Here is a 19,798-nt window from a genome sequence, read left to right as displayed (position 1 = left end):
TACACCATTGAATACTATGCAACCATAAAAAGGAACGAGATCGTGTCCTTTGCAGGCACATGGATGAAGGTAGAAGCCATTATCCTTAGCAAACTAACACAGGAGCAGAAAACCAAACACCTGAATGTTCTCACTTATAAGTGGGAGCTGAACAATGAGAACACATGGACACAGGGAGGGAAACAACACACACCAGGGCCTGTCAGGGGAAGGTCGGGGGAAGAGCGTTAGGATAAAGAGCAAATGCATGCTGGGCTTAATACCTAGGGGATGGGTTGATAGGTGCAGCAAACCACCATGGCACACATTTACCTATGAAACAAACCTGCACATCCTGCACATGTCCCCTGGAACTTCAAAACAATACAAAAAATTAAAAAACAGTTGTCACCTATCACTAAACAGTTCCAGAATGTGATGCATTTTGAGATTTATAGACTGAGCTTTACTTTTTCAAAAACGTCTCCTTCCTCATTATTTTAACTGTCTGGCTGTTATTTCTTCTAACATGTTTCTTTACCTTTATTTCAAATCTGTTGTGGGTTGAGACATAAAATCTCAAGCCTTATATAATTATTCATAAAATGGGGGCCAATAGGTTCGGAGTAGTCCTTGTGAGGGCCCTCCTATCAGTAAAGCCAATAACATTTGGTGCATGGACTGTGACAACCATTTTGGCTAAATATTTTTAAATAAAAATTATCTCTAGTTATCACTTGTATCCTGATCAGAGAGATTTGCTGGATGAATAATGTAATCAGTAGCTAGAATGTGTCTCCATGCAATATTCTGAAACTATCCAGGTTTCCAACCACAAAACACACAAATATGAAAATCTACCTTCTGAAAGGAAATTGATTCACCTTATTTTATACTCTTCCCTCAAGCCTGTGCTATGAAAGTAAATGCATCTCTTAGATTATTACATTTCCCATTGAAAAATCCATTCTTTAGGGGATAAAAATATTTTTGTAGCAAAATGTATTAGCACGCTTCTTAGGAGGAGGTAGAGCTTTCCACAATGCCTTGAAAACATAATTTCTGAAGATTTCAAGGAACCAAAGCAATGAAATGTCCCAATTTATTTTTCCTTTTAACTTCTAGTCATAAAATGTAACAAGTTAAAAAAAGATTGTTTTTTTCTCCGAGGAAACAGTGACATCTAGTGGAAAGTTTTAGTCATCGCAGACATTTATTTACACGTTCCTCCAAAGGTAAAGAGGCAAAGGAATGCATGACGTAAGATCGTTCTCAGTAGAGGCTTATTTATCACATACCTGGCACCATACTACATGCCCTACGCTTATTAATTTATTTAATACACATAAATAGTTCTTCTCTTTTTTTTAATTTTGAGACGGAGTCTCGCTCTATCACCCAGGCTGGAGTGCAGTGGCGCAATCTCAGCTCACTGCAACCTCCGACTCCCGGGTTCAACCGACTCTCCTGCCTCAGCCTCCCGAGGAGCTGTTGGAGATGGAGCCTCACTCTTGTCGCCCAGGCTGGAGTACAATGGCACGACTCAGCTCACTGAAACCTCAGCCTCCCGGGTTCAAGTGATTCTCTCTGCCTCAGCCTTCCAAGTAGCTGGGATTGCAGGCGCCCCACCACATCCAGCTAATTTTTTGTATTTTTAGTAGAGACAGGGTTTCGCCATGTTGACCAGGCTGGTCTCAAACTCCTGACCTCAGATGATACACCCACCTTGGCCTCCCAAAGTGCTGGGATTGCAGGTGTGAGCCACTGCGCCCAGCCTGTTTTTTCCTTTTTTAAATATAAGTAGAAAAAAAAAAAAATCCTAGCATGTGAATTTACGTATTTACTCTTAGCATCATTCTTTTCCCTATGATTTTCCAAGATAATGTTCCAGGAATAAGTCGAGAACATGAGGCCTGGCATGGTAGCTCATGCCTGTAACCCCAGCACTTGGGGAGGCCAAGGTGGGAGGATCACTTGAGGTCAGGAGTCCGAGACTAGCCTGGCCAACATGGTGAAACCCCGTTTCTACTAAAAATACAAAAATTAGCTAGATGTGGTGGCTAGTGAGCCGAGATCATGCCACTGCACTCCAGCCTGGGCTACAGAGACTCTGTTTAAAAAAAAAAAAAGTAGGGAATTTGACACAAAGAAAATAAACTAGAAATAGATTTTTTAGGCCAATGGATTTTAGGTAAAAGAAAAATATCAGCCTTTCCTTTTCCTTAGCCTGTTCCTTGAGGACAATGACATAGAATGTTATGAGCATCTGCAAGCATAACCGGGAGGCAGGCTCTCACTGAACAGCTCCTACCGACTCCCACCGGGGTCCGAACCGTGTAGTGCATGCAGCCCAGGTGGTCCATCTGCGTGCACTCTGAGGTGTGGTGCAGGATGGAGGAAGCGAAGAATCTGAAGTTCTGCACAGACCGGGGAATGTCCATGGTTCTTGCCAGTGCTAAGGTTTTCCCTGTAAGAAGCAAAAACATAAAGCACTATCTGCTAATGGGGACACTCTATCCGTCAGCTTCCGCCGCCCACGTGGCCCAACTCACACTGAAAAGGCCTGGATTCCTTCTAGCCTGGGGCAGGCATTCCTTGACCTCACAAAGACTTGATCATGGTTTGATAAAACCATAAAATATTTAGGTATAAGGTTGGAAACTGAAGTGGGGGGTTCAAATTGAGTCAATAGTCTTTGTTTTGTGGACTGAACACATCATTCTCATCCTCAGTTTGCCAGATGCTACCACTTCACTCACACAAACTCTTGCAATTCAGTCACCAGGCTTTGTACCTGTGACAAAGGTATTGAAATATGGGTGTTAGGACAGTTGTGTTTGCACAGCAGGAAACGAAACACTTTGATACACATGGAATGTGTATTTCATGACCTCCCAACACATGGTAGAGTCATCAGAAGGGTGGCTGGGAACTCCCTGGCACGAGATGCTGTGTGGCACCTGCTCGCCCATCACATGCCCTGCACGTCCTAGCTCCTAGATGGAGTAGAAAGAGAAGCAGAAGCTTACCTGGACTGCTACTGAGTTCTCTTTAGCGATGTAGGGAGACTGGCCAGGAACACCAACAGAGAACTATTTCTTTTTCAAGGGCTTGGACTCAGGCTGCTTTCTAATTTGGGCTTGGTTTACAGCACACATATAATTTTTTAAACTCTTGCCTTATCCTAACAGATAGTCTTGCAAACATTTACAGATATTTACTCCATTACCCTGACCTCAGGGAAGGAGTGGGAAAAAAATCAGAAAATGTATCGGGAGTGGAATGGTGACTGACATATCAGAAAACATCCTAAATAACCTGACTGCATAACTGCTTTTCGAATTATCTTTGCTTTGAAATTTTCTGCTTAGAATGAGTAGGAGACTGCACGATCAGCCCTAGTTCTTCATCTCTCCCTATGTCCATGCCCTTTGCTGTATATATTTGCACTTCCTTTCATCCAATGGACAGAGTATATTTCTTTGCCCCTCAGCTTTTGGGTCCAGCCATGTGACTTTCTCTGGCCATCTGAATGAGATGGGGTGGGCCAGCTGCAAATCCTGGCCTTCCCAGGCCTGGAGCAGGAGAGGGTTTGCTCTCCATTTCTACTGTTGCCAGAGGAGCAGGCATGTGGGCTGGCCCGATGGCCCCAGGAGGGGTAACATGAATAATCAGAGGTGCCCTGAGTCCCATGTTACAGTTAAGAGGCAACTCTCACCTTGGTCTTTAGACTCGGCCTGGGCAAACTCCTCCAGGGACTGCTCCAGCAAATCCGCCACCTGGTTCAGGACCCGCGAGCGCTCCTGGGGGCTGCGGGATGACCAGCCGGGAAAGGCTTCTCTGGCGGCCTTGACCGCAGCTTCGATCTTTGAGGAGCAAATGGGAGAGAGGGTCACCTTAAAGCTGTTGCTCCTGAGGGGATGGATGAAATCAGAATCCTCAGGTCTCCATACACCTCATTTTTTTGTTGTTGTTTTTTATGGACAGATTCTCACTCTGTAGCCCAGCCTGGAGTGCAATGGCACAATTTTGGCTCACTGCAACCTCTGCCTCCAGAGTTCAAGTGATTCTCCCACCTCAGCTTCCCGAGTAGCTGGGATTACAGGCATGGCTAATTTTGTATTGTTAGTAGAAATGGGGTTTCACCATGCCGACCAGGCTGGTCTCGAACTCCTGAATGCAAGTGATCCACTCGCCTCGGCCTCCTAAAATGCTGGGATTACAGGTGTGAGCCACCGCACCTGGCCCACACCTAATTTTGAATATTCAGCATGCCCCAGTGTTGGGCCACCCACCAAGTAAATGACACAGGTGTTTACATGACCAGCAAAGGAGGGGTACCATAGAAACAAAGAAACACATTCCATTTCAACCAATGCATCCTGAATGTGGTAATCAGAGCATTAGAAAGAAGCTATTTCAATTTTAACAGATGTACATTTTCAATCACTTCAGAAACTAGAATTTTTAAAAATATTGTGGGCCAGGAGTGATGGCTCATGCCTGTAATATTAGCATTTTGAGAGGCTGGGTTGGGAGGATCTCTTGAGCCCAGAAGTTTGAGACCAGCCTGGTCAACATAGTGAGACCCTGTCTCTACACAAAGTTTTTTTTAAAAAATTAGTTGGGCCCGGTGGTGCATGCCTGTACTCCCAGCTACTCAGGAGGCTGAGGTGGGAGGATCACTTGAGCCCAGGAGGTAGAGGCTGTAGTGAGCTGTAATTGTACCATTGCCCTCCAGCCTAGGTGACAGACTGAGACCCTGTCTCAAAGAAATGTATATGTTATACACATATTATATATATAGTATATATATTACAGAAGAAGAAAATTAATCTAGATATGTGGAATCTCTAAAGCTTCTAACTCAGCTCTGACATATCTTATAAGGTCTGAAATTTTGGGTGAAATCACATCCTCAGATTGTCAATTTCACTTGAAATGACTAATTATATTCATAATTTATTGACTAATTTTTATATAAGGGAATATGCTAAATACTTTATACAAATTATTTTATTTAAGTCCTTTTAAAATTCTATAAAATAAGTATTTCTATGCCCAATTTACAGATGAGAAAACTGAGACACAGAAACTCAAGTAACTTGCCATAGGTCACACAGCTAATAAGTGGCAGAATCAGGACTCAAACCCAGATTTTGGTGGTTCCCAGGATCAGAGGTTGCTCTGCCTGCTGCCTGGTTCTGTCCAGTGGAAGAGGCCTTACTGGGGAAGAGGAGATTTGTGGCTGAACAGATGGCTTGGGTACCTGCTTTTAGAGTTACATACAAAAGGAAACAATATATGTATGGGAAGGTATGGGCAGGATCAACTCATGGCCAAAATGTGATGTAGGCAAAATAATTTTCAAGTCCTCTTCTGCCTTTCTCTTCTCTCCAGCAATGTCTAAGTAATGCTTTCTCCAGAGATGACAAATCCCTAACTCGTGTCTCACTCCTCTCCTTTCTCACATACATGAAAAATTATTAGAATCACAGCTGTCTTCCACCACTGGGCCCTGGCTCAGACTCAGAATCCTTTTCCATAGGCTTCTGGCAGCCGTGAGCATCTTTTTTGGAGGACTTGACCTGAAGCAATCTAGCCACCTGAGCCTGTGCTAGCCCTCATGCAAAACCTGACCCACACCCCTCCTTCATTTTCCTCATGCAAAGTGACTGATATGGTTAGGTTTTGTTTCTCAACCCAAATCTCATCTTGAGTTGTAATCCCCAGGTGTCGAGGAAGGAAAGTGATTGGTTTGTGGGGGCTATTTTCATGATAGTGAGTGAATTCTCGTGAGATCTAATGGTTTTATAAATGATAGTTTTTCCTGGGCTTCACACGCTGTCTCGCCTGCCGCCAGACATGCCTGCTTCCCCTTCAGCCATGATTGTAAGTTTCCTGAGGCCTCCCCAGCCATGCAGAACTGTGAGTCACTTAAATCTCTTTCCTTAATAAATTACCAAGTCTTGGGTAGTATCTTTATAGCAGTGTGAGAACGAACTAATACAGTCAATTTTAGCTGAGCTGCAGTAAGGTTTAAAATGATTCTCATCTTAATTAGAAAGTTCTAGAAATATGGTGGCTTCACCTCAAAAACTAAATCTCGGATGTGGACCTGTAGACAGGATGGGGGAAGAGATGGCTTTAGTTTCCTCCACCACTAGCTGCAGCCATGAGGAAGCCCCACTGACAGCCAACAAGAGGAGCATGAGGAGTATGAATTCCTACTCAATGTAACAATCTGATCTTTTTGCTATTCAGAAAATTCAAGTCCACTCATATTTTCTAAGTTTCCTTATAGCACATCTTATGTCCACGTAATATAGAATATACATTAATGTACTACATACAATAATATTAGCATAAGCTAATACATAGAAAGCATTTACTATATGCCAAGCACTAAGGGTTTTACACATATTAGTCTGTTTAATCCTCAGAATAACACTACAAAGTAGATATCATTATTATCCTCATTTTATAGATGAAGAGACTGAGCCTTGCAGAAGTTCAGCTCTAAGTCAAGGCCATGGATACCAAGTGGTGCAGCTTGTCTTTGAACCAGACAGTCTGACTCTAGTATGTGCTTATAACTGCAATGCTATAATGCAAATGTGCTATGCACACAGGTGTGCATGTGTGTGTGCACACATGTGCACATACCAATGGATCTAAGCATCAGAGATGAGAGTGTTAGCACTGTTCTCTGTAAAATAAGGATCATAATAGAGACTTCTAGGTTGTTATAACTTGCTTCTTTGGATAATCCATGTTAAAGGGCTTACTGAATGTACACTACCAGACTTTAAAATATACTACAAAACTATAGTAACCAAAATAGCATGGCATTGGTGTAAAAACACACACATAGACCTATGAAACAGAATAGATAATCCAGAAATAAATCCATGCATTTACAGCCAACTTGTTTTTTACAAAGCTGCCAAAAATATGAATTGGTGAAAAGATAGTCTTTCCAATAAATGGTGCTGGGGAAACTGGATAACCATATACAGAAGAATGAAACTAGACCCCTATCTCTCACCAAATCAAATCAAAACAGATTAAAGACTTAGATAGATGTTAAGACTCAAAACTCTGAAACTACTATAAGAAAACACAGGGTAAATACTTCAGGACACTGATTTGGGCAAAGATTGTTTTGGGTAAGACCTCAAAAGCATAGGCAACAAAAGAAACTTAAATAAATAAATAAAACAACATTAAGCTAAAAATTTTCTGCACAACAGAGGAAACAATCAACAGAGTTAAGAGGCAACCTACAGAATGGGAGAAAATATTTGCAAACTATCCATCTGACAAGGTATTAATAACCAGAATATATAAGGAGCTTGAGCTTTTATGTATACATATACAACTCAATAGCCCACCCCCCACAAATCCAACTTAGAAATAGGCAAATGATCTAAATACATAGTCCACAAAAGAAGACGTACAAATGGCCAACAGGTATATAAAAAATGCTTAACATCACTAATTATTAGGGAAATGCAAGTCAAAACCACAACAAGTTATCATCTCATCCCAGTTAAAATGGCTATTATTAAAAAACAAAAAATAAAAAAGGCTGTTGAAGCTGCATAAAAAAGGGAAGACACATACACTGTTGGTGTGAAAGTAAATTAGTGCAGCCATTATGGAAAACATATGAAGATTTCTTAAAAAAAACTAAAAATAGAACAACAATATGATCCAGCAATCCCACTACTGGAAATGTATCCAAAGAAAAGGAAATCAGTATACTGAAGAGATACCTGTACCCCCATGTTTGTTGCAGCACTATTTACAATAGTCAAGATATGAACTCAACCTAATGTCTATCAACAGATGAATGGATAAAGAAAATATGGTATATATACACAATGGAATATTATTCAGACATAAAAAGGAACAAAATCCTGTCATTTGCAGCAACACAATTTGAGCTGGAGGATATTATGTTAAGTGAAGTAAGCCAGGCACAAAAATACAAATATTACATGTTCTCACTCATATGTGGAATCTTTAAAAAGTTTATCTCATGGAGGTAGAGAGTAGAATTATGGTTACCAGAGACTGGGAAGGGTAGAGGAGAGGATAGAGGTTGGCTAACTAATACAAAAATATGGTTAAAAGGAATAAGTTCTAGTAGAGTGACAATAGTTAACAATAATTTATTGTATATTTCACAATAGTTAGAAGAACTATTTGGAATGTTCCCAACACCAAGAAATGATAAATATTTAATGTGATGGAGATCCTAATTACCCTGATTTGATCATGACACACTGTCTGCATGTATCACAATGTCACATACGCCCATAAAGATGTACAATTATTATGTATTAATTTTTAAATTTTTTTTATAAAAGAGCTTAATGACTGCAAAGCACATAGCAAAAGCTGAATAAATGGGAGCCACTGTTAGCAGCATCAGAAACATTTTTCTGGGTGATGTTTTGGGAAACTGGACATGCAGTTTGTATGGTAACCATATTTTTCAAGCCAGAAAAAAACTATGACTTATGGGATCAGATAGGATATTTGGAAGTTGGATTGCTGAGAAATTGAACATATCTATTACTCTACTAGCTAGTGTATCCATACCTCACTCTATTTTCTAAAAAGGTATGAGCAGTTAACTGCAGGAAATATTTCAGCTGAATTTGGCATGTTTGTCATTTTTCACTTCACTTTGGCAAACAAGGAAGAGTGGGAAACAAAGCTGGATTTCCCAGAGCTGTGTTAGGTCATTTGAAGCAAACAAAATTGCAGATTATAATTTAACCAATGCATTAACCAACATTTGCAAACATTAATCCTTAAGTCTAAAGGTTTATTTTAAATGCAAGACAGATTTGAAGTATTAACAAAAGAGAAAATAAATAGCAGTGTTCTTCAAAAAAAACTTTGTATAGAATATATATCTTTATATGAAGGCTATAATTATATTTTAAATAATCTAGTTCTTTGTGCCTTAAAAATAATAAATTATAATTCATAAGGCATTAGATGACTATATATACATCAGCTACATTTACCACTTCAGATATATTTACATTCTCAGTGCAATAATTGATAGCTAATCAAATATATCTCAAATATTTTACAAAATACTCCAAGTAAAATTAATACTACATCGCTAAAAAAATGTAATGCATATGCCATTAAACACTTTGAATAAGAAAAAAGATGCTGTTAATTCTAACTCCAAAAATATATGGGAATTTGATTTTGAGTTTCATCATTCAGATGATTGATTTTATTTTACTAGGTATTTTGAAGACATGAGAAATTATGAGAAGACAATCTAAAATAAAGGCCACAGTTTTTTGCTTGTTTGTTTGTTTTAGTAACGCTACACATTTTTTTTAATTCCATAGATATAGTGGTAAATTTAAGCAGTGCTTGGTGGAGAAAAGGGAATATTTAGCAAAGCGATTACTCTTACAAATAATACTTTGTACTAGACACTGATTAGGAAATGTTCGAGAATTACAAAAAAAAAAGAACTGCACACAGGGCTGTGTTAGGTTGGCTAGAAAAATGACTTACTTCTGAATATAAATCTTCTTAGAACTCAAATCTTCCTTCTATCATATTTAACAATCCTACATCTTCCCCCAACTGCCTCTGCTTTTAGAAAACTGTTACTCATAATTGGCCAACATATTAAACACATTTCGGTCTTCTTTAAGTGCATATACTCACCTCATCTTTTCCACTATTTGGCACTCTGCAATACACTTCCCCTGTTGATGGGTCGTAAGAATCTATATATGAGCTACAAGGTAAAAATTTTCCATCTATGAAGTTTTCCAGCATCAAAAGTGCCTTTGTTCCAGCCATAGCAAGGAAAAATTCTGCCTTTCCTCTTTACGACTGAGCACTCAGGTTGTCCCCACCACTGTCTGGACTCCTGAGTGAGCTTCCCCCTTCCCAGCCCCCATCTCCCCTTTGCCAATCAGTGAACGTGGGAGGACACCTGACACTCTCAGAGAGCATTCCAGTCTCCAAACTCAGAACTAAGAGAGTGGCTGAATGTTTCACAGACTTCTAGTGCATTACTTAACATGGATAATTGTGTGTAACACTAACAGCTACTTACGTAGGTGTTCACAGCCCTTTAAAATCGTCAAAAGGCATCTGTGCGTGTGATTTTATCGAGTTCACACTGTAAACTGTTCATTGCTCAAACACTGATTGGATGTCAGGCCCTGAAGCAAGTCCTTTACATGAATTTACTCATTTGTTTCACACAACAGTCCTGTATGAAGTAACCGTTACTTCCTCTTTTTATAGAAGAAACTGAGCCTTGGAGAGGTTAGACCACTTTTCCGCGGTCACATAGTTAGCAGGGGATGAACCGTAGCCTTTTAATCTCCAAATCATACACTTTTCTCTCAACACATCACTGCTCACCCTGCAGAGGTGGCTGAAGACAGATGCCCTCTTTCCATGGCTCATCTGTGTTTCTTTACCTTGGCTGCCCTCTCTCGGAAGAGCTGTCTCTCCATCCCAAAACCGGGGCCACAGTGGCTGTTCACATCTTCCTAGATGTGCCGTGGAAATAAAGACAAGCCAAAAACATGTGTGACACATATAGCAAGGGGTTTAGATCCATGATGTAGCTGAGAATTTCTACAAATTGGTAAGAGAAATAAGCAGCCCAACAGAAGTAATAAGCAAAGATACAAAAAACCAATCCATAGGAAAAGCAACACAATTGACTAATGAATATATTAACAATGCTCAGCTTTGTTGTTAAGCAAGGAATGTGAAATACAGATGTGGCCTGATTTGCCAATCAGACTGGAGAGCATTTTTTTTTTTTTTTTTTTTTTTTTTTTTGAGACGGAGTCTCGCTCTGTCGCCCGGGCTGGAGTGCTGTGGCCGGATCTCAGCTCACTGCAAGCTCCGCCTCCCGAGTTCACGCCATTCTCCTGCCTCAGCCTCCCACGTAGCTGGGACTACAGGCGCCGCCACCTCGCCCGGCTAGTTTTTTGTAGTTTTTAGTAGAGACGGGGTTTCACCGTGTTAGCCAGGATGGTCTCGATCTCCTGACCTCATGATCCGCCCGTCTCGGCCTCCCAAAGTGCTGGGATTACAGGCTTGAGCCACCGCGCCCGGCCTGGAGAGCATTTTTAAAGCTTGAGAACGTCTACTCTGTGGGGATGTGGAGAAGCATCCCTAGGCCATAGGCGGGAGGGTTCGCAGAACACTGCTTGGGGCAATTTGTCAGTGTCTGGTCAATTTCCTTTCTAGGAATCTCTCCTACAGAATTACGTGCTGGTGAACAAGTAGGTAAGTCACAGGACATTGTTTTTTATGATAATTTAAAAATCAAAACAACCTAAATGTCCATGAATTGGAGAATATTACAGTATAATTGTTATATTCATAACAAGGAATACTACTTAGACATTAGAAGGATGTATTGTTAAGTGAAAAAAGAAAGCTAGTGAATAATATATATGGTATAATTTCTTTGGCTATTTACATAGTTGAGGGGAAGGCGTTTTTACTCTAAATACTTTTAAACTGCTTGGATATTTTATGGCAAGCCTATATTACTTTTAAAATTATGATTTATAGTTGTAATTCAGTTGAACGTTAGGTATCAATATTCTAAAATTCATTGATCACATGGGGGCACTTGCTGGCTGTGTACCTCCTTAGGCCCTCTCTGCTTCCATCTTTATTGGTCCCTAGATATTCTCCAAAATTCTTGCTAATCTCTGATGCAAAGCAATAGGCAAACCCATTCCCTGTGGAACTAAGCTCCGGGCCCCTCTCAGCCTATCTAAAGACTATCTATGACACTCTGCTGAACAAAGGACCAACTTCTTGGTCTTTTCTTCTTTGCAGCTCAAAAGTTCTGCAGAAGCTTTGGAAATATAACTCATTATCTTTAGCATAACTACATTCTTTTTTTTTTTTTGACAGAGTCTTACTTTGTCGCCCAGGCTGGGGTCCCGGGGTGTGACCTTAGCTCACTGCAGCCTTGAACTCCTGGGTTCAAGTGATTCTTCTGCCTCAGCCTTCCAAGTCACCAGGACTACAGGTGCGTGCCACCACACCTGGCTAATTTTTGTATTTTTTGTAGAAACGAGGTCTCGCTATGTTGGCCAGGCTGATCTAGAACTCCTGGGCTCCGGTGATCCTCTTGCCTCAACTTCCCAAAGTGCTGGGATTACAGGCATAAGCCACTGCACCCAGCCATAACCACATTCTTGGCAAGAGCTCAATCTCCTCATCTAGTAAAAAGTAGGAAAGCTGTATAAAGATGTTTAAAGATGTACATTTTTTCTCAGCTTAAAATTTTTAACATTCCTTTTCTAGGTTACTTTTTTATTTTTAAATGAACTTTTATTTATTCCTCCACCATATACAAAAATTACTTTTTGAATCCATTTTATTTTTTATGTTTTTATTTTTATTTTTGGATACAAGTTTCCCTGTTACTCAGGCTACAGTGTAGTGGTATGATTATAGCTTACTGCAGCCTTGAACTCCTGGGCTCAACTAATCCTCCTGCCTCAGGCTCCTGAGTAGCTAGGACTACAAGCATGCCACACCATGCCTGGCTAATTTATTATTATTACTATTATTGCTATTTTGTAGAAACAGGGTCTTGCCTACATTGCCCAGGCTGGTCTCAAACTTTTTTTTTTCCCTTTTGTTTTGTGTTAATGATTTTTGGTCATATTACTATGCTTTTGTTGAAAATATCTTCTGATTTTTTTAAACACAGGTCACATATATATAAATACAGTTATCACCACATAACAACATTTCAGTGAACGACAGACCCCATATACAACGAAGGTCCCATAAAATTATAATGGAGCTAAAAAGTTCCTATTGTCTAGTGACATCATAGCCATCGTAATGTCATAGTGAGAGGCATTACTCACATTTGCGGTGATGCTGATGTAAACAAACCCACTGCACTGCCACTTGTGTAAAAGTCTACCACATACAATTATGTACAGTACCTAATATTGATAATGATAATAAATGACTGTTAGTGGTTTATGTATTTACTGTCTGTACTTTTATCATTATTTTAGTGTATATTCTTTCTATTTATTGAAAAAAAAGTTAACTGTACAAAAAACCTCAGGTGCTTCAGGAGATTTTCCAGAAGTTATTGCTATCTGAGGAGATGGCAGCTTCATGCATATGACTGCCTCTGAAGACCTTCCAGCGGGACAAGATGTGGAGGTGGAAAGTATTGATGATCCAGACCCTGTATAGACCTAGGAAAATGTGTTTGTGTCTTCATTTTTAACAAACAAATTGAAAAGTAATATTTTAAAGTAAAAAATTTAAAAATAGAAAAAAGCTTATGGAAAAGGAGATATAAAGAAAATATATTTATACAGCTGTACAATGTATGTGTTTTAAGCTATTATTACAAAGAGTCAAAAAGTATTTTATAAGTGGAAAAGTTCATAAAGTAGGAAAGTTACAGTGAGCTAAAGTTAATTTATTATCGAAGAAAAGTATTTGCTCATAACTTTAGTGCAGCCTAAGTGTACAGTATATTGTCCAGTACTGTCCTAGGCCTTCACATTCACTCACCATTCACTCACTGACTCACCCAGAACAAATTCCATGGATAAGTGGCCTACACAGGTGTACCATTTTTTATCTTTTATACTTCATTTGTTATGTATTTTTCTGTTTAGATGCACAAATACTCACCATTGTGTTACAATTGCCTATGGTATTCAGGACAGTAATGTGCTGTACAGGTTTGTAGCCTAGAAGCAATAGGCTATCCCATCTAGCCTAAGTGTATAGTAGGCTGCACCATCTTGGTGTTAGTACAAGCTAAAATTTTTGCACAACCATAAAATCAATTAATGTCACATTTCTCAGAAGGTATTCCCATAATGAAGCAAGGCATAACTATAAATACATATATGGGTAAATAAATACAATCACATATACAGTTAGGGTCCATTCAGAAAACAGAAAGCATGGCAGGTTTGTCAAAATTTAGTACCAGGAAATGTTTACCCAGACGAAGCTGAAACAGCGTGTAAGGGCTGCTGAGATAACCCAGAGATTAGCAACCACAAAAAGCAGCTGCTATTCTTTAAACTGGAGGACAAAAAGGAAGAGGTGGGCTACGAGAAACCAGAAACTTTCAGGGGACCCCCCCTCCGCCCTCTGCCCCAGCTGGTGTTGGGACTTTTTTTTTTTTTTTTTTTTGAGATGGAGTCTCGCTGTGATGCCCAGGCTGAAGTGCAGTGGCTCCATCTCAGCTCACTGCAACCTCCACCTCCCGGGGTCAAGCGATTCTCCTGTCTCAGCCTCCCGAGTAGCTGGGATTACAGGCGCACGCTGCCATGCCCGGCTAATTTTTTGTATTTTAGTGCAGACGAGATTTCACCGTGTTGCCCAGACTGGTCTCGAATTCCTGAGCTCAGGCAATCCACCCGCCTCAGCCTCCCGAAGTGCTAGGATTACAGGTGTGAGCCACTGTGCCCAGCTGGTGCTGGGACTTCTGAAGGGCATGGTGTGGCTGATGCTGGGAGGCCCAGAGCAGCTGGAGTCTGGAGCTGGCGCTGTTGCCTGTCGCTGGAGAGTCGCTGACAGGCACTGGAGACAGAAGGTAGTCTCAGGCTCTTACTGGTGCTGCCCATGGTCAGAAGGTCAGCTGGAGACAGAATGTGAGAAATACACAGCTCCCAGCCCTGGCACCACAGAGCAAAGTACCAGTAAGTGAGTTTGGTGCTGAGAGACAGTAAGTACCACCCGGTGTGTGTATAAAGACTTCTGTAGCCCATCTCCTTGGGTCTCCAACAACTCTGCCTAACGTTGATGGACTTATCAGAATGTTTGTCTTTCTGTACAGAGTGCAAAGGATTCTAATGGGAGGACTATGGAAGGGAGATCTTTTTGAAGAAAGGACTTTTCCAAGGATGGCATGAGAGAGGAATTTTCTGCCGCGTGACAGCAAAAGAGGACAGAAACCAGACACGGTGCTTCAAAATAGTGCCTGGTACTGATCAGAACTCCCCACACAAGATCAGGCCCAGCGTCAGAGCAGGCGTGTCTGTCAGTTACAGTGGCGTCCTTGTGCCATTGGCTGCTCAAGCTGGGCCTTCGATGGTTTTTCTTTCTTTCTTTCTTTTCTTTTGAGACCGTTTTGCTCTTGTTGCCCAGGCTGGAGTGCAATGGCACGATCTCGGCTCACAGTAACCTCCGCTTCCTAGGTTCAAGTGATTCTCCTGCCTCAGCCTCCTGAGTAGCTGAGATTACAGGCGCATGCCACCATGCCCGGCTAATTTTGTATTTTTAGTAGAGATGGGGTTTCACTCTGTTGATCAGGCTGGTCTCAAACTCCTGACCTCAAGTGATCCGCCCTCCTCGGCCTCCCAAAGTGCTGGGATTACAGGCCTGAGCCACCGCGCCCGGCCTCGCTGGGTTTTCATAATGTGCTGGGCCTTCCCTCCCTTCCCCTCTGTCCTGTCAGCCCTTTTCTGTCCACAGTGCAACCACTTGATCCCCACCTGCAGGTCAACCACAGAGATGATTCTGGAACCAGAGCTCAGCTGAGCTGGGAGAGACTTTCACTCTGGAGGACAAAGCACGGGCCTCACTCAGTCTGACCATGTCCGTTGACCCCAGTCCTGATACCTGAGCTCTGACATGCCCTCAAGGCCTTCTCTCTAAGCTTGGCACAGATGTTTCTCCTGTCAGTTTCCCTTGAAGAGACATGAAATCCTATGTCTGGGCCTAGTGGCTGAGAACCTACTTCCAAGTAGTTCTACCTGCTTCAGCGGACGTGTGGGTTATCACCTGCTCCTAAATTCTTCTGGCTCGCTCCGTCTGCTGGCCACTGTGTCCTGCTGAATGCAGATTTGTTCTTACCACATACCTGTAACACCATTCTGACCCATGGGTGAAGTGTACTCCCATTTGCGGTAACAGAATCTACCCACCACCACATCCCAAGGGGTGGATTCACTGCCAGGTCCTGCACAGTGAGGGCAGGGGACTCAAGACCTTGAGTGCACTGAGAAAAAAATTATAAATGGGAGGTATTAAGTATCCTAATATTCTAAGAGAGCTAGTTGCTCTAGAATATTACAAAAGAGAATAAGGTGGTTTTATCTAATAGAACAAAAGTTATTCTCTTTCAAAGGGGAGAGGCACTCCTGATTTAGGGGGCCCCAGGTATACTGTAGTTCTGAACTACCAACAGTGGTAAACAAAAATCACACCATGGTAGCATGAGGCAGGTGGGAGGGGTACGCTAGACTCAGGAGAAACACAGAATGGGGAACGGAGAGTGCCATGAGAGTGAAATGAAGCCATCAGAGATGAGACTTTGGAGAAGGATAGGGGAGGATGGAGAAGAAGTTAAAAGACCAGACAGTAATTCCAGGCCAAATAAATACCTGTTTTGGGGTGCCATTTTCCTTCTGTCTCCACAAGAACCTCGCTCACTGGATTATCATCTAACTTTTCATTCTTCTCCTCTCTCCTGGCACTTTCAGCTTTTAAATGAACTCCTCTCTTCAACATATCATATAAACAAAATAATATAATAAACAAAAATTTAAAAGAAACTTCTCTGGCTCTCTGGCCTCTGTCCTCTCCTCTATAATCCGTCTCTCCTACTGAAAACATTACATAGAATGAATTAAAATGAAAGTGCTGTTGTTATTGGAATAACTACCTTCACTTACATGCGGCAGGATGCTGTTCTCTTGCCCATTTGCCACCCTCAAACCCCAATCTTCTTAGCCTCACTACTAGGAGGAAGTATTGTGCACAATCACACATCAGAATTATCCTATGCAAGGTTATCAATATGAAACACTAGAGGTTTCTTTGGTTGCATGTGCTCCACTCAGGAATTTGGGGACATGTCCTTGACCTCCAAGGTCAACGCTCAGAATGGGACCACTGTCTTGGGATGATGGTTGCAGGATCCCCCAAGAGATACAGCTGAAGGCTAGAAAAACTGGGTGAGGAGAGGAACAATGTGTAAGAGAGAAATTCAAGAAGTATGTATATGGGATTCTGTTTCAAGTGTGAACAGATAAGACCTTAACACATATGCTTATATTAAACTCAGTCATTTTGGGGAAAATGCCAGGTGCCCTCTGTGGTGGCCACCCCTAATATTCTCTAACATACAATTCTCCTCCTGAGTACTCCTCAGTCCCTTTGCAATGAGGTGGGGCCATTTGGATAGTTCTGGCCAGGGTCTTTGAGTAAAAGTAAAGCCTTCTGGGGACTGTCCACTGTCTCTCCCACTTCCCTGTAGACTAGGAAGGCTGTGTGTTCCCGGTGGTAGGTACAGGATGGAGAACCTCTGTGAGCCTGGACTAAGTCACTCTACGGAGTATAGTTTTATCATGTGGTGATAATTAGCATGAAATAAACATGTGTTTTCCTATGCCACTGTATTTGGGGACCAATTTCTAATCAATCACAGCATAAACAGGTCTACCCTGGTTAGCAGGCATATAACTTTAGTTGGCTAAAATTTCAAAATTTCTCATTGATGCTCTTTGTCTTGCAGATAGCAGTCCCTGGGCAATGATCCTATATCTAGACAGGAATAGAGCCCTCTGTGAGGAGACACAGCTCTTTTCCTCAAAGAAAAGGGCATGGTCAAATGCCTGGGGCCTGATAGGTGTTACATACCCTGTTAATGATGCAACCCTAGCCTACTTCCTTAACCAAGGAGGTGAAAGTCCAGTGCCCAGCTCAGAGGCAAGACTTAAAGCTGTGGTCAGTGGAGGGAAGGTAGGAGCCTCCAGGGCGAAGGTGTACACCTCCAGTATGGAAACAGTGCTAAGATGTCAAAACTTAAACCCAGTTAAGGGGTGGCGAATTGATATTACAAAGGCCACAAGCTGTGGAAGCAGCTACCATCTGACTCCACAGTACCTTGATTGATATTTGTGACTGGACACCTGGGGAGGATCAGACATTAGGATCAATTAAGATGCAGTTCTTCTGGGCCAAATGGCCAAGGATAATCAGAGAAAATAATACCTTACACCAAATATACTAAGTGGAAAAAACTGCTCAGCAAAGTAGACTTCAGAAATGATTCTGACCCACAATACCTTAAAATGGGTGTGACTGGCATTGTTTTTCTTTTCAAAATGTACTAAGGTATGAGACTCCCTCACTCTCAACTCCCATGCAGCAGCAGATCCTCCAGGCTTCCTAACTCTGTGATCAGATCCAGTTTACCAAAGGAAAGATTTTTAGGAATTGATTTTCACAGGAAGGATTTTACTTGGCCAGGGACCACTTCTTATCATCCAGGAGATTTAACAAGATGTTTTCAGGCATATCTAGAAGAGGTGCAGGGCTTATAACATGGGCTTCTCGGGCCATGTATACAATTAACCAGGAATGAGGCCAGGGATCTCACTGCTTATTTGTTCACCCTGGGAGGAAGCCCTGGTTGCCTAGACTTTCATTCAGGGATCAAGAACAAAGGACAGATGCAAAGACTTGCCCAGTATATAGCTGAACAAGGATCAGCACTAGGCAGAATAGGTATCCAGAAATCTACATTGGCACTCTGTTAAGGTGCCAGGAATAACAACAAAGTGGAGATAAAATTTCTCTATGGCATGTGGGATTCAGGGGCAACACAAACAGGGATCTTTCAGAAAAAGACTCTGTATCTTCAATGCCGGGCATGGTGGCTCACGTCTATAATCCCAGGACTTTGGGAGGACCGAGGTGGAAGGATCACTTGAGCCCAGGAGTTTGAGACCAGCCCAGGCAACAAAGTGAGACCCCCATCTCTACAAAAAAAATATTAAAAAATTAGCCGGGTGTGGTGGTGCATGCTTGTAGTTCGAGCTACTTGGGAGGCTGAGGTGGATCACTTGAGCTCCAGGCAGTCAAGGTTGCTGTGAACCGTGATCGTGCAGTAGCACAGTCATTGCTCACTGCACTCCAGCCTGGGTGACAGTGAGACCCTGTGCTGGATGCTGAGCCAGAAAAGTTAAGGTCATGTTCTCAACAATTCTCAATCTACTGAAGAACTACGGTGGTGGGAGTGGGGGCTGAGTGTGGGATTTCCCTAGCCCCTAGATAGCGGGGTTCCAAGACAAGTCAGAGAATAGCCTTGCCCTCCCTACATCAGGAACAAAGTGGGGTTTGAGACATTTTTGTTTCAATTGGTGAAATGTTAATAGAGGCTAGTTGAATAGCTGTGATCTACACATATTAATTTCTCAATTTTGATGATTATTATTGTGGTTGTGCAGAAGATATAGATAGATACATACATACATATATAGATATAGACTGACAGAAAGACAGATAGATGATATAGTCTCACTCTGTCACCCAGGCTGGAATGCAGTGGCATGAACATGGCTCACTACAGCCTCCACCTTCTGGTATCAGGCAATCCTCCCACCCCAGCCTCCCGAGTAGCTGGAATTACAGGCATGCACTACCATGACTGGCTATTTTTTTATTATTTTTTGTAGAGATGGGGTCTCACTATGTTGCCCAGGCTGGTCTTGAACTCCTGGCTCAAGTATTCTCCTGGTCTTGGCCTCCCAAAGTGCTGGGATTATAGGTGTCAGCCACCGCACCCAACCTCTGGAGAATACTTGTAGGAAACAGATATTCAATTCAGTAGTGATGGGACATCATGTGGCAACATGGTTTAGGGAAAAAATTGTTTCTATTGGACTTGGAACTTTTCATTTATTTGAAATATTTTCCAAAATATTCATAACAGAAAAGGAAGTGGATTCTTACCTCATATCATGAACATATTATTCATACCACATAAAAAAATTTT

At 41.7% G+C, this 19,798-nt stretch overlaps 1 protein-coding gene across 2 annotated transcripts in view; it reads right to left on the bottom strand.

Annotated features, from left to right (window-relative positions):
- The window catches only part of ALDH8A1 (aldehyde dehydrogenase 8 family member A1), a 32,779-nt gene extending 22,879 nt beyond the window's left edge, over window positions 1–9,900 (bottom strand). Inside the window, exons 1-3 of one of the 2 annotated variants that reach the window (XM_033235397.1) lie at window positions 9,694–9,900; window positions 3,698–3,845; window positions 2,291–2,446 (exon numbers count right to left, since the gene is read on the bottom strand). In XM_033235397.1, the coding sequence (XP_033091288.1) occupies window positions 2,291–2,446; window positions 3,698–3,845; window positions 9,694–9,831 (442 nt within the window). In that variant the 5' untranslated portion in view covers window positions 9,832–9,900. Of the gene's footprint in view, window positions 1–2,290; window positions 2,447–3,697; window positions 3,846–3,934; window positions 3,939–9,693 lie in introns of those variants that run through there. The other variant, XM_033235399.1, reaches the window with a different exon arrangement.
- Window positions 9,901–19,798: the final 9,898 nt, after the last annotated feature.

The sequence above is a fragment of the Trachypithecus francoisi genome, unplaced genomic scaffold (assembly GCF_009764315.1).
Source record: "Trachypithecus francoisi isolate TF-2019V2 unplaced genomic scaffold, Tfra_2.0 Lachesis_group15, whole genome shotgun sequence".
In the NCBI taxonomy this organism is placed as follows: Eukaryota; Metazoa; Chordata; class Mammalia; order Primates; family Cercopithecidae; genus Trachypithecus; species Trachypithecus francoisi.
This window is presented reverse-complemented; position numbering and strand designations above follow the sequence as displayed.